The sequence below is a fragment of the Scardinius erythrophthalmus genome, assembly GCF_964197995.2.
Source record: "Scardinius erythrophthalmus genome assembly, chromosome: 18".
NCBI lineage: Eukaryota > Metazoa > Chordata > Actinopteri > Cypriniformes > Leuciscidae > Scardinius > Scardinius erythrophthalmus.
This window is the reverse complement of record NC_138238.1, coordinates 14464354-14478851: the sequence shown is the minus strand read 5'-3', so window position 1 is coordinate 14478851 and position 14498 is coordinate 14464354. Positions and strand designations below refer to the sequence as shown.

General features: G+C 37.7%; 2 protein-coding genes across 3 annotated transcripts in view; one reads left to right on the top strand and one right to left on the bottom strand.

Annotated features, from left to right (window-relative positions):
- Positions 1-1517: 1517 nt before the first annotated feature.
- On the bottom strand, positions 1518-7495 carry kcng3 (potassium voltage-gated channel, subfamily G, member 3). 2 transcript variants are annotated; one of them, XM_081392292.1, is made up of 2 exons: positions 6733-7495; positions 1518-2545 (listed from the first exon to the last, which is right to left on the bottom strand). In XM_081392292.1, the coding sequence occupies exons 1-2, from the start codon at positions 7353-7355 to the stop codon at positions 1900-1902; spliced, it is 1269 nt and encodes a 422-aa protein (XP_081248418.1). In that variant the 5' UTR covers positions 7356-7495; the 3' UTR covers positions 1518-1899. The 2 variants fall into 2 exon arrangements, with proteins under 2 accessions (XP_081248418.1, XP_081248419.1); XM_081392293.1 differs by having other exon boundaries at positions 1782-2545; positions 6700-7495.
- A 1754-nt stretch (positions 7496-9249) lies between these two features.
- mta3 (metastasis associated 1 family, member 3) overlaps positions 9250-14498 on the top strand; it is a 37011-nt gene continuing 31762 nt past the window's right edge. The window contains exons 1-3 of the mRNA XM_081393097.1: positions 9250-9508; positions 11150-11217; positions 12453-12546. Coding sequence (XP_081249223.1) covers positions 9481-9508; positions 11150-11217; positions 12453-12546 — 190 coding nt within the window. The 5' untranslated portion in view covers positions 9250-9480. The remainder of the gene's footprint in view (positions 9509-11149; positions 11218-12452; positions 12547-14498) is intronic.

Sequence of the window (14498 nt, the reverse complement as noted above, 5' to 3'; positions counted from 1 at the left end):
GTGATCTAACAGTGTCAGTAGCCCTTACCAGGCCGCTTCACTGCCCTTCATGAATCCTCTCCCGTGGCCTGATGGGATAGTAGTGTCCATCACATGCACACCTCAGAATCTCTGGAAGTAGTAGGTCATGTGGGTACTTTTTGCCTACTCTTATATGAGTAGGCTACTGTGAATTCAGACATAGGCCTACTTCTTTTGTCATACTGTTACTATAGGTGTATGCGATTTCGGATGCAGCCTAAAACTTAAACAGAAAAAAAAAACAAGACGTAACCTGACAGGTGTGCCTGTAAATAAAGCCACCCTAATATTCACTGGAGTAAAAACGGGCACCTAGACACAGTCATTAAAACATTTAGAGGTAACCTACTTTGCCATTGCTTAACATATTTCACATTTGTGCCACATTCTTGTATTATAATTAGCTAAATAATCAGGCTTGACTCAGTAAACATTTCTTTATTTTCTTCATAGACATAATTAATCTTGTCTTTACCAACCAAATACATTTTAGGTTACAGAATAGAGCTACATAAGATTTCATTTGCATCATTATGACCCTTTTAAATAGCCACAAATACAGCTACAAAATGATACAGCTATGAAGGCATATGTCTCCATACAGATGCAAAAATAAACGTGTGGTGTGACGTCAACCAAGCAATGTTTCTGCAATTATAAGATCCCAACACTGACATGACGATTTAAGCTAAAGACAAATTATGTCATTATAGGATAACCTGAATTAATCAATGCACTCTATCTAATTTTGACATTATAATCAATTTAGCTAAAAATCTGTATTATATAGTCAATGTTTCCAAACTGTTCTTGATGCTTAATGAAATACTTTTATAAAATCGACTGTATTCCCGTCAATAAACCTAATCATGTGCAGCATATCTTATTAAATACAACCCAAAATCTTATTTTCCAGGAGACACAAACTCAGAAAGTCCCTTGAATGAGGAAAAGAGGTTTGATTTTGTGCTTGTATTCAAAGAGGAGGAAGGAAGCGAGTGACAACCCTCCTACTGGTGAGTGTGTGGGTGAGGTGTTTGCTAATCAATTTAGTTAACGCCTCTTGATTCACACAGTCGTGTATGGACAGGTTGCAGACTTGTCGCTGTCTGGATGAACAGCTGATGTTTGTTTTTTTGTGGCTTAGTAATGTTAACTACCATTCTATGAGTAAGACCTTTAACTTCATTTGAAACTGCACATTCAACAGTGGCTTTGATGTCAAAACAATCACAGTATTTGCTTCCGGATCGCTTCTATGTGGCCACTCTAAAACCTTTTACTTTGGTTTCCCTTGCTTTGCCACTTTATTGGGAGCTGAATTAATGATTTAGCAAGTCGGAGGGACCTCTCCATGGAAACATGAGAATTTGTGTAAGCTCCTTCTAGGCTGGAGCACTGACAGGACACAAGGTCCCGCCAGATGCCCCTTCCAGGCAGCCTGGCCATCTGTAGTCGTCAAATGCCACAGTTGTCCATTTCGTACACTGAAAAATGCTGTTGGATCGGGTTTATTCGTTCACACAGGAAGGGGGTTACAACACAAACATTGGCTTATGTATTTCCTTTGGATCGTAATTCTTTTTTGTGCACTTTCCAGCTTTGATTTGTCTCTTTTGTCCTGTTCTGTTAGTCCCAGGATGGACAGAAATGGTTCCAGATGCCTGTAATTGTCAACATCGATGTGTCCTTGAGTACAGAGGTACTTGTGTTATTATTTGGATATAATAGAGAGTCTAAACGCTGATTTTTTTCCCCCAAACAGAATAGCGCTATATTTTAGATCTTGGTACAAAATAAAGGCACAGAAGAGCAGGTGATGTTGCAAAGCTGAAGACCAGCAGGTTTCAGAGGATCTCATGACGAACTGTGCAACAGTCAGTTGAGAAACTCAGAGGAGAGACTTCGCACGCAGCGTGCTGAGCGGAATTTGAGTTCTTGGTAGCACTGCACAAAGCTGTGGTAGATAAAGGTAATGGGCAGAGCCAGCAGCACAATGCCACTCACAACGCACACGCCACCCAGCACGCGTCCCGGAATGGTGATGGGATACATGTCTCCATAGCCGACGGTGGTCATGGAGATAATAACCCACCAGCAGGCTGCCGGGATGCTGGCGTAGTCCTCATTGCTAGTCTCCAGGTCAAGGCCGTGCTCCAACAGCTGTGCCAGGGCGCTGAATATCGCCATTGCGACGCAGACAAACACCATCAGCATGACCATCTCGCGGTAGCACCTGCGCAGCGTCAGTCCGAGCGTCTGCAGCCCGAGGAAGTGACGCGCCAACTTGATTAGCCAAAAGACGCGCATCATTCGTAATACACGCAGGGTGACTCCCGCTCGCTGTAGCTGAGGGTTTTCTCCTGTCAGCGCTGTCATAGCGACAGACACATAGTAAGGAGTGATCGCCAGCAGGTCAATAATATTAAGGGGGCGGCGCACAAACTCACATTTGTCCCGTGAGACAATGAAACGCACTATGCATTCGGCAGTGAACCAGCCGATGCACACCGCCTCGATAATCCTGTGTGAAATGGGGAGAATAGAGAGAAAGAGACATGGGAAGGAAAACACAAAGAGAAAGTTAGAGGTTATGACAGGGATTTGATTAAATTTTTTTGTTTCTGAGTTTAGTGCAAGTTAAGCTAAGTGACAGCATTTGTGGCATAATGTTGTTTTACCACACAAACATTCATTTCCACTCGTTCCTCCTCTCCACTCTAAGAAAAAAAAAAAGGTTCAGTGGGATTCTATATAGAACCTTAGGGTTCTTGGCTCAATTTTAAAGAACCCTTTATGCCAAAAAGGTTCTATATAAGGAGAAAATTACTGCATAATACTTTTATGTTTAACATGTTTCAGTTTTTTTTTATGAATTAAAAACAAATCCATAACTAAATCCTTTTGCAAACACCTAAAAGGTTATATATATGGAGTGCCTGACAGAATCTTTTAAAGGGTTAGTACACCCAAAAAGGAAAATTCTGTCATTAATTACTCTCCCTCATGTCGTTCTAAACCCATAAGACTTTGTTCATCTTCGGAACACAAATGAAGATATTTTTGATGAAATTTGAGAGATTTCTGTCCCTCCATTGATAGTCTATGCAACTACCACTTTGACTGAAGAGATTGTAAAACTAATCCATATGAATTGAGCGGTTTAGTACAAACTTTTTTGAAGAGACTCAATCGCTTTATATGATGAATAGATTGAATTTAAGCTTTTATTCACATATAAACAATCATCAACTCACACATCAGCTGTGGTAAACAGGAGCTCAAGCATGTTTGCTTGAAGTGCGAGAACCAATGAGGTTCATTCTCGTGTGTCAGATTATCAGATAAGGTTTGGTTGAGCTTCTGTTTATGTTCACTGATCAATGTTAAAATGTGAATAAAAGCCTGAATTAAATCTATTAATTTAAAGAGATCGAGTCTCTTCAGAATATTTGGACTAAACTGCTAAAGTTTTACCGTCTCTTTATTAACTTTTTGAAGCGTCAAAGTTTGAATGCCGTAGCTGTCAATCAAGAGACAGAAAGCTCTCAGATTTATTCAAAAAGATCTTCATTTGTGTTCCGAAGATGAACATTTTCTTCTAAGAGTGTGTTTATTTTTTGTTTTTTTTATTGTTCTCTGTGCAAGCGCCTTGAAAAGATTGCTTTAAAAACGCTATATAATTATTATTATTTAAAAATGTAAAAATCTAGGTAACAGTATGGCACTTACAATAGAAGTAAATGGGGCCAATCTGAATCTGTTAACATTAAAATACTCACTGTTTCAATAGTGTTGGCCACAAAACATGCAATATGCATTTTAACACGAATTTGTAAAAAATAGTAGCCTACATTTAGTCATTTAGTAAAAACTAACCTTATCTGTGTGAACTTTCTCAATGCAACAAAATAAACTGTAAAACCCTAAAACGAATATAAAAATTACAACATAACCAGCTCAAATAATACACAAGTTATAGAAGAATCAATGTAAGTGCTTTTATATAATTACGCTTCGCATTTCTGCCTTTAAAAATTGGTCCCATTCACTTCCATTGTAAGATTCTTATTGTAACCTTGATTTTTTTTCTTCTTAAGAAAACAACATTTTTGTGTGGTATCAACCTTATGCCACAAATGCTATTGATTCAGATTAACTTGTATCAAACCTGGAATATTCCAAACACTCCCAAGAATATTATCAGTGAATGTGAAAATATAAATAATAACCACTAAAAATGTTGCTAAGTAGCCTTCAAATAAGTTTTAGCTCTGTTATTTTTAATAAACAAGTCATGCAAAGTGTTTAGATAAGATTTCATGCAGCCATGCGGTCAATGTGCTTTCTATGGAAAATGTCCTCTCATTCAGATCGTGTAAACAGCTCCAGTGTTTTGTTGACAGTGTCAGTGTCTATGGAAGCTGAAAGGCAGGAAGTTATGCTTGCTTAGTAGTCCTTGAACTTACGATCCCTCCACAAAAAAAAAAAGAAATAGATTTTTTTTAGATTTGAGTGCACATTCAACTTAATCTCCTTTTAATATTTGAACAAAGAAATTGATTTGTGAAAGGCTGCATCTAAAAAATGTGCCCCTGAATTTGCTCTTTCACTCTGAATGGTTTTACTGTAATGTTCTAAGCAAATTTATAGACCCGTGACAGACTTATAATTACAGTGAGGACAGCAGTTTCGGCATGAATGCATGTAAACAGGGCCAAGAACACTGTGAAATAAGAGAAGATGTGATAATATATGTACATGTGCCCACAAATGCTAGAATGCTGGGTTAACAGCAAGTGCATATATACTGTATATATGCTAATCATTCCTCAGTAGGCATGATGAACATAAAAACTATACATTTGGACCTCTACAGGCAACGAATGAACGGACATTTAAAGATGAATACAAAGCATGGGAATGATATCCACATTTTTGATAATACTGTAAGACTGCATGCATGAAAAACCAAACTGGGTTTATTTCCAGCTCGTTACACACATATGAGAACATACCTGAACCCTGAGACAAACAGGGGCCACTGTGGGAAATGGAATCAAGACTGCACTGGATACATAAAGAAAAAACCTTATGCCCTACTCACAAATACTTCCAAAGAGAGAGGGAGAGAGAGAGAGAAGAGAGAGAAGAGAAAGAGAGAGACGGCGACAAGGGAATACCCAAAATGACAATGTGACCCAATTCAGGGAATATGAAAACATGACTGGAATTTTTAATCTCTGATGGAGAGAACCAGGAAGATGTCATGTTCACATTGGATGATGATAAAATGTGTGCATAAAATAGAATATAGAGATTTAATTTTACAGCCGGTCTAAATGCAGGGAAGACTAGTGTTGGAACATGACGCGTGTCATAACACCACCAGTTTAGCCAATTAAGTTCAAATAAATGTTCAAGTTCAAAAGAAATCACCACCCTCCTGAGGTAACAGTAGAAGTTTTAATTCTCTTTGTAAAAATATAATGGATCCAAGGGTCAGAAAACTATTTTAAGGTAATAAAATAGGCTCATTTTCATCTGGATTATAATTTGATTTGTAATCATGTTAGTAGATGCTAAATGTCGAAATGTGTAGGTTCTGTTTTTTTTATTTGATAGGCTATTTAACATCCATGCAAGCTGAGCAGAGAAGGGTTAGTAACACTACAAAGAAAACACAAAATGGGAGCGTTCATATTGAGTGAATGATTCACAAACATGCAAGCTATTTTTGCATAGTAACTATTTTGGACAAATAACTCTGATTAACATAATTTAATGCATGGACAAATATAACATAGCCTATCCATGTTTTCGACTGGTGTTCCAACTCGCTCCTGTAGTGAGATAGGTTGTACGTAGGCTACTTGCCATGAATTTGCACAGTTGGGGGAATACGTATAGACTCATCTAATTTAATTTGTAGACAGATGTGAGAATGTTATATTAAAAGTTTGAGAACGCAAAAACTTCTAACCGTTACAGACGCTGAAACAAAATATGTTACAACATTCCCCGGTCTCCTCTGCAGAGCTCATGCTGACGTCAGATATTTTTGGCGACGTCTACTGGCCAATCGAAGTTCGTCAGTTAGAAAACAAACATCACCATCGCAATACTTCGCAGCCTTCAGCTTGCATTATCAGGATTACTGAAATGTCGTTTTTGTATTTTTCAATACTAATATTGATATTCCTGTAATACATATGAAAAGGAACATAATCAGCAAAAATATAAAAAATGGTAATTGCATTTTTAATATTATTGCATATAAAAATTATAGCCTATTATTCAAAGTGTCCTGATTGATCACGTCACATGCTTTGAAAGTCCAAATTCATTTTCTGTAAACAGAAAAATTGTGTCAACGCACTTATTAAGATTTCAGTTTAACTTTCATGTCAGTGTTGCTTTCATTTTTAATGGGGAAAAGATGGTCTGAATGGAGCTCGCAAAGTAATAGGATACAAAACATGGTAAGAATCAAACAGACAAGACAATTAAGTAAGTTCAGAGGGGCAAACCTGTACCGTCACAAAATGCATCTGAGATCATGTGTGCAGAAGAGCACGATTCCTTCAATTATATGGAGCTATGGAAGGTGGGCATGCTCATAAAGCTGAGCTGTCCTGTGAGAGATGCATCTCATTTTTCATAAATGTATACGTGTACCACATACCACATAATTTGAATTCATGCATATACCTGTGTTCTTCCACTGTATTGTTTTTTGCTGTATCCCAGTCCGGCAGAGTGCTCGCACAGAGGATGACCATAGACATAATGACAAAAACCACTGACACTGATGCCAGGATCTGCGCAGCGAGAGAAGAAGCTGGCTCCTCAAAAGTCCTCCTCATCCTCTCCAGCCACCGCGCGTTCCCTGTCTCCGGGGCGAGCCTGGTGACCTGATCCTCCTCACTTCTGGACTCCACCTCTGCCTTGATGTCCTCCTCTGAAACGTACGTGAATGTGTCGGACATCCTTTCCTCCAGTCGTCGCTGGCAACAAAACTCCAAATGCGAGCTCTCCAAACCCCAGTAGATCATCTCGTTGTAAAAGGAAAGCTCGCACATCTGCGGGACAAACCTGAGCTTTCCAGATCGGACATAAAGCATAATAAAGACAAACGCCTCAGAGTGCCTGTCGAAGAAAAACTCGTTCCTCTCTCGGTCATAATCATCACATACCTCCAAGACCTCCTTTTCAGAGGAGCAGCTGTGGAGCCTGCTCACTCTTCGGAGGGGAAAATCCTTGATAACTTCTCTCGTGAACGCATACTTGGTGCCACCGACGTTTAGGATGCATATATTCTTCCCAAACTTCATTTTGGATCAGATTGACATCATCGATTCGAGTGGAAAATAGAGAAACGACGTGCAATATGGCTTAATGATGGTCATGGTTAAAATCCAGTACATTTCTGTAAGCACGAGAAAAAGAAAAAGAAAAGAAAAAAACAGCTCAAAACTCGCGAATCCAAATCAGTATGTCAGATTATAAAGGGATTTTTTTTCTTCCAGGTTGAGCGCGTGTCACTTAGGGGAACCGTGGAAAAGTGACTTGTTTCTTTGTGCATCATCTAAACTCCAGCCTTCAGTGGGCTGTTTCATACAGTGATGTCACAGATCGACAAGCCTATTGCGCTCTCGATCATGAGCTCCCGAGGACGGGCGTTCCCAAACGAAAAACGAGTTTTTTTACGACGCAAGCATGGGATTTACAAGTGAACTTGCTGCACTATTGATGAAGTAGACCCTAGGGGACATGTCACCAGTAGGGGTAATAAAATATTCAATGTTAAAAATCAATGCACGTTCTTCCCCTTATTGGTTGTCCAGCCACACCCTAAAACTAAAACCATAGGCCTACATTGAGCCCTATATTGTTGTGTTAATTTCTTAGAAGCGATGTAATTTTGATCTTTTTAATCATGTTCAAGAAGTGAAACTATTTTATTCGCTTTTTATCAATTTTCCCGTGTTTTCGGTCGGCTGTTTAGAATCAGAATTGGCTGACGAGTCGAGTTAATCACTTTTCAATGAATCATTCCAACAGGTTACCAAAACGGTCCGAATCGATTCGCGATTCAGCCTGAATGATTCGAACAGCTGACTCGTGCGCTGGTCAGTTAAGTAGCCTAGGTAGTTCTAACTTAATTTAGTTTTTATCGTCACATCTTGGCCTTTTTTTTTTTTTTTTTGTTACACTTTAATATAAGGTTTAATTTGTTACAATTAGTTAACTACATTAGTTAATGGCAATACTTCTACACGATTTTTGGTCAACCTATCTGTGAACATTAGTTAATGGACTATGAAGCCTAATATGAAGAACGTGTGAATGGGAATTACCCCGAAGGAACTGTAGTATTGTATTGGTAGGCTACTGCAGCATTGTATGCCTATTATATTGACAACTGGAGGTTGTTCAAATTGTAGGTGAAGTCAGATTAGTAGCCTTGAGAATTTCCTTGTTGTGCCAAAGAGATTAGGCTAGTTTATTTCTTAGAAGCGAGGTAATTTTTTTTAGAAGATTATCAAGAATCGAAACTATTTTATTGCTTTTTATTGACTTTTCCCGTGTTTTCGGTCGGCTGTTTAGAATCAGAATTGGCTGACGAGTCGAATTAATCACTTTTCAATGAATGAATCATCCAAAAGGTTACCAAATCGGTCTGAATCGATTCTTGATTCAGTCTGAATGATTCGAACGCCTAGCTAGGTAGCCTATTTTATTTTTATTTTTTTAATCAGCATCTAGGCTATTAGTTAGATTTTTGATTACACTTTACAGTACGGTTTTTATAAACCTTTTTTTAACTAATGTTAATAAATTCTGTAAAAATATATTGATAATTGTTAGTTAATTGTAGCCTAGTTCATGCATTAACTAATTTGAGACCTAATGAAAGTGTTACAATTTTTCAATGTAGAGTACCATCCATGCTTCCCACAGTTAAGCTATTTATTGACATTTTTAAAAAGCATTAAATATTTTTTAAAGCCTTACATTAAACATTATTGTTTATTATTTGTAATATTACTTTTTTTTTAATTAAATGTACATGACCAAGTTTGATTTTATCCTCTGTGCAAAAAAAAAAAAAACGATCATGAGGGTCAAGATGAGGGTTCAGACTATAGATTTCATTCACCCTCCTCCTTCCCTCCCTCCCTCCTCTTTTCTCTCCTCCTCTCTCATCATCATCAGGAAGCTGCTGCGCTCGAGCCTTTTCTAGCGCGTGAGTTACTGTATTGTACTGTGAATCTCGGGAGGGGGGCTGCAAAAAATCTCCTATTCTTACAGAGGTCCATGCCCCGTATCTATAACATCTTAAGCCAGTTTGCTTTATAACAGGTCACAGGACGTAGATGTCTTTTTGATTCACATATTTATTTTGTTTTTATTTTAGTTTATGGTTTGGTTTTTTAACACTCCGGGAGGGCAGAAATGGCGGCCAACATGTACCGGGTCGGAGGTATGTCCGTCTATATTCTGAATTAACGCAAGTCAAAACACAGGCACCGCCGCCAGACCTGTCTGGGAGGCAGGGGTTCATTTCAGCGCAATTCCCGCAACCGGCCGCTCACTTTTAAACTCTTAACACGTGCAGTGTCCTTGCAAAAGAAAGCGATAACGTGGATGAGAATATTTTGGTTACTGATGTGGGTCAGGCCTCTTAAACTATCATAGCCGCACTAGCATTTTAGCAAGCAGGCTATGTTGCTAGCTAGCCACATCATAAACAAATAATCACTACTATATGTAAAGCACATGGGAACACTCGTATATAGCACATTTCTCTTGGTTTTGTCCATATAGGATAAATGCCAGATATGCTTGCGACCTGGCCATGCCTATTTTTGACGCCGATGTTTTTCTTTGTGATCATTTGTCTCATTTTTTGGCACGTATCCATTAGTTACGGGTCCTCAATCGGCATGCAAGGTAGCAACGCGAGCTAACATTTAACAGCAACCCCTCACTCGGCTTTCCACAGAGAAACCTTATTGAGCTTCTGCCACTTATTCACTGAAACATTATGAATATAAACTGTTTTGAGGTGTATTTGTTGTCATGCATCTAAACATCAACATGTCTTTACTATAAAACCGCCGCGTCGTTTGTTTGTGGCATTAGCCGGCTACATAATAGTCAGTGCCGCGGAATTTGACATCGTTTCATGGCGTAGTTAATTCAGTGCCATTGTAACAGATTTTGCAGCTTGGTCATAGTTTCAATGAATCAATTGCACAGTCTGTGTGATAAATTATTACATTGCATTGTTCTAATGTAACCCGTTTCTTGTGTGCTCGGTTATGCCGAAGATACATGTATCGGAATGTGACTCAAATGACCATGAACAGAATTCGGTTGTTTGCATGAATGAAGTGTTTGTTTACGAGCATGCAACTGCATATTCTTCACTCATATTGCTTTCTAAGTGTATACCATACCTAAACACAACATGACTATTTTGTCAGATCTCAAATCCCATTTGGTAAGAGTTTTCTGTAGCCTATGTTGTAGGATATTTTTATTAACACGAGCAGTACATTATAAAATGTACCATTTATACGAATTTTCTTCATTATCTAAAGTAAGCATTTGGAGGTAGTATGTGAATTAAATGGTCGTTTTATCTTTAATGCCTTGTACTTTATGAATACTTTATTTATTATCCATTATACCAGTCTGTGAATTTTACCGTTCACATAAAAATAAGACCACTGGACAACTTTTTCTTATTTTAAATGCCTGGTCATTGCAGAAATCATTCCCCCCATAGTTAATGAATGGATTACTATGGTATCTGGCCCGAGTATATTGTTTTGAACTGTAGCTATACCCAATTTTTTTAAGTTTCTGTATTTCAAGCCTGATTTATTTGGACTGAGCACTTACAGGAAACGTGGTGTGGTGTTAAAGCATATTTAATATATGGAGTTGTATGTTCTGTGACATTTTAAATGGGAGAATGAGATGCAACGTTTTCCAGTTGTTGTTTTTTTGTAATGTGAATTTCAAAATAATACAGTCCTTAAAGTCATCCAAGCCCTGATGTGTGGTTTTCATATTGCTAACAAAATAATCCAGTGCTTTTTATCTTCTTCTACAGATTATGTCTTCTTTGAGAATTCTTCAAGCAACCCCTATCTGATCAGGCGAATAGAGGAACTGAATAAGGTACTTTGGCCTCAGGGCTGGGAGGGAGAAGTCTGGGTTGGTGGACGCTGGGTGTACTGGTAGGGTGTCGACGCAACATTGTCAAGACATCGACACAACAAGCTCAGCCACTTCACCCAGAGCCAAATTACTTGCATTTCGGTGCGCTTCTCCCTTCAGTCTGTTGCATTTTTACTATCTCCAACACTTGTTTGCTGAGAAACTGCATCTGTGTGATGTATGGAAAGCAACTGACTGCTTCCAGGGGTCCCTTTAGTGATGTATGGTGATGCCTGGTGACCTGTACAATGTCTGTATTATGATCAAAGATGATTCAGCTCTTTAAATATTAAATGCTGAGGGATTTTTTTTAAGAAGCCTCGATTTCACATAGTCCATAATGCACAATGCAAAATCATCTCATTATGCTTTTGTTGTCAGCATGCTCCACTGCACAGTATTGTCATTGGTCAGTCATCAAATCTAAAGGTGACATGACACACCTTTTAACATATTTGTCAAATTAGAGGATTCAGTTGTCAGGCAAATTCAGTTCGCTTGCAGGTTGTTATTCTGCTCTGACCTTTGCCACGAGGTCTGTCAAAAGTCCAAACATATAATTACCCTGTGGCCATTGAGCATTGAGATGCACTCCGTCTGCATTATTCTTCTCCCACAACCTCTTATTGATACTGATTGTCCTATACAATAGGAGAAAACAAGCTTTGAGGGATATTATTGATTACATGAGTTTATGGATGTGCGGTGAATTTTATTTATTTCAGAGGCATCAGCTTAACATTTAGTGAGATTATTAAATTATCTTCATATGGGGATTTTCTCAGGAAATATTTATGTTATTAATTTAAATTATTTTGATTTAATTTAACATGTGTATCATGCAACTAGTTGTATTATAACTTTTAATTGATTTGCAGCAATAAATTATAAGAATTTTATCTCTTCATCTTTTTTAACTTTTCAGGATCTCATTTAAATCTTGTTTATCAGGCGTATATTGTCGCATGCCTTTTTTTTTTTTAACTGGGCTGCTTGTCGTTTTTTCGATTGCTCCTCAGAAGAGTGCAGACACAGCCGGTATTATAAATTCAACACTGCACTGCTAATTAAACATAATAGACTGCAACCTCAGGTTTAAGCTTTTTCTGTATTAATTAATTGAGGTGATTAGGTTCAGTGTCCCCAGATACTGCATGAAGTTTCCTCACGGTGACCTTATTTGTCTCTCCTTTCAGACGGCAAGCGGCAATGTGGAGGCAAAGGTGGTCTGTTTCTACAGGAGAAGGGACATCTCACAGAGCCTCATCCAGCTGGCTGACAAGCACGCAAGTGAGTGAACATGAGTGTTTTCCAGGGCAATGTGAATGTATCGTCAAGGAAACCAAGGGTGGTCTGTGACGTGGCATGCATGAGTGGTCATTTGCATGATAATTAGAAGTCATTTGAAATTGCTCTTGTATGCGTATGCGTCTGTGCTCTGATGCCTGTGTAAGTCAGCAGGGGATCTGTAATCACTGGAGTACCAGGACCAGATGCCAGCAATTGGGCAGCAGGGCTTCCTAATTTCATAATGTTTCAGAGGCCCTCAACAGATTTGTCTTTATCAACTGGTATAGGAGCTGTTTCGCTTGACTCAGTGTTTCAATGCTGAGTAAATGAAAGAGTGAAGGAAAAGGATAAGTGAAATACATTTGTCGGAATGTTGTTTAAGACCCCTGCTAGGCATGATAAGCAGTAGCAGTGAAAGTGGTAGTCATTTCATACTTGCGTATAACTAAATTGTAGCATTTCCAGGAAAGTAAACAAAGCTGGCCTGAATAATTTCTGTGTCCTAGTTTCATTTGGGGACTGTTGATTTAGACAGCAGAGGTATATTTCTACACTAAACGCCTAGTCAACACTGGCCTCCTCTCCAGTTGCAGTTAGTGAACTTGGTCAGCAAATGCCAAAATCAATTGTTTACTGTTAGAAAACTGTTTTAAAAATAGATTGGAATATATATATATATATATATATAAAATAAAATATAGTAAATAAATTATTTATGTGACTCCTGTGACCACATGATGCCTGGCAACTATAAACAGCCATACAGTTAAGCTATTCAATTATATTAATTGGCAGAAGAAGAATAATTACTCTCTAATTACAATAATGCACTCTACTGTTCAAAAGTTTGGAATTGCTAAGATATTTTTTCAATTATTTTAAAAAGTCTCATCATGCCAATTATTTCATCAAAATACAGTAATTTGAAATATTATTAGACTAATGGTTTTCAATTTTATTATTTTTTTTAAATTGCAAAATGTTATTTTTTAAAAGTTATAATGTCAGATTCATCAGCAGCCATTACTCCAGTCTTCATTGTCACATGAATATTTAGTAATTATTCTAATATGCTGATTTTGTGCCCAAGAAACATTTCTTATAATTTTAAGAACGTTTGTGCTGCTTAATATTTTTGTGGGAATGTTTTTTTTTCAGCAATCTTAGTGAGTAGTGAGTTTAAAAGTAATAGAAAACTTTTGTGCATTAGAAATGTCTTTACTGTCACTTTTGATCAATTTAATGCATCCTTGCTGCATAAAAGTATTACTTTCTTTAAAAAAAAAAAATCCACTCACCCCAAACTTTTGATTGGTTCTGTAGCTGGTAGTTAACAATGTACGACTAACCTAAGTTTAAGGAAACAGGTGCTACTTTTTTATTTATTACTTAAGTATATCATGTTATTGGATGTTTACGCAGTATTTTACTTAATAATTATCATTGTTATCGTTATTTTTTCAAAAACTCAAAGTTGCTTTGCCATAAATGTTGCTTTCAGGGTGTTTACACAACGTACTAAAAACAGAAAAGTTTTTTTCGTTTGCTTTTCTTTTTTCTTTTTTTTTCAGCAAGGTTGTCAAAATGATTCCTGTTCACACAGACCGTTGAATGGAATATAACGCTGTATTTTGCATGCCAGGCCAGTAGTTGGCGATGCCACTTTGTAAATAAACACTACGCGTCTATAGACTGAACACGTAATACGCATGCGCGTGACGTCACCGTTTTCCCAAATTTGTGTTTTAATAAACGGAGAAGATAACGATATGGTTTTCAAAAACTTTCACTTTGAAACATGTTTTCGTAAGGTTGTTTTTTCAGGCCCCCAAAACGCCATTGGCATGTAAATGAATGCCCAAATGCATAAAAAGTTTTCTGTTTTTATTTAAAAACTGTCGCGTAAACGGCCCCTCAATCATACGATCAAATACAGATTACAAAACCAATGG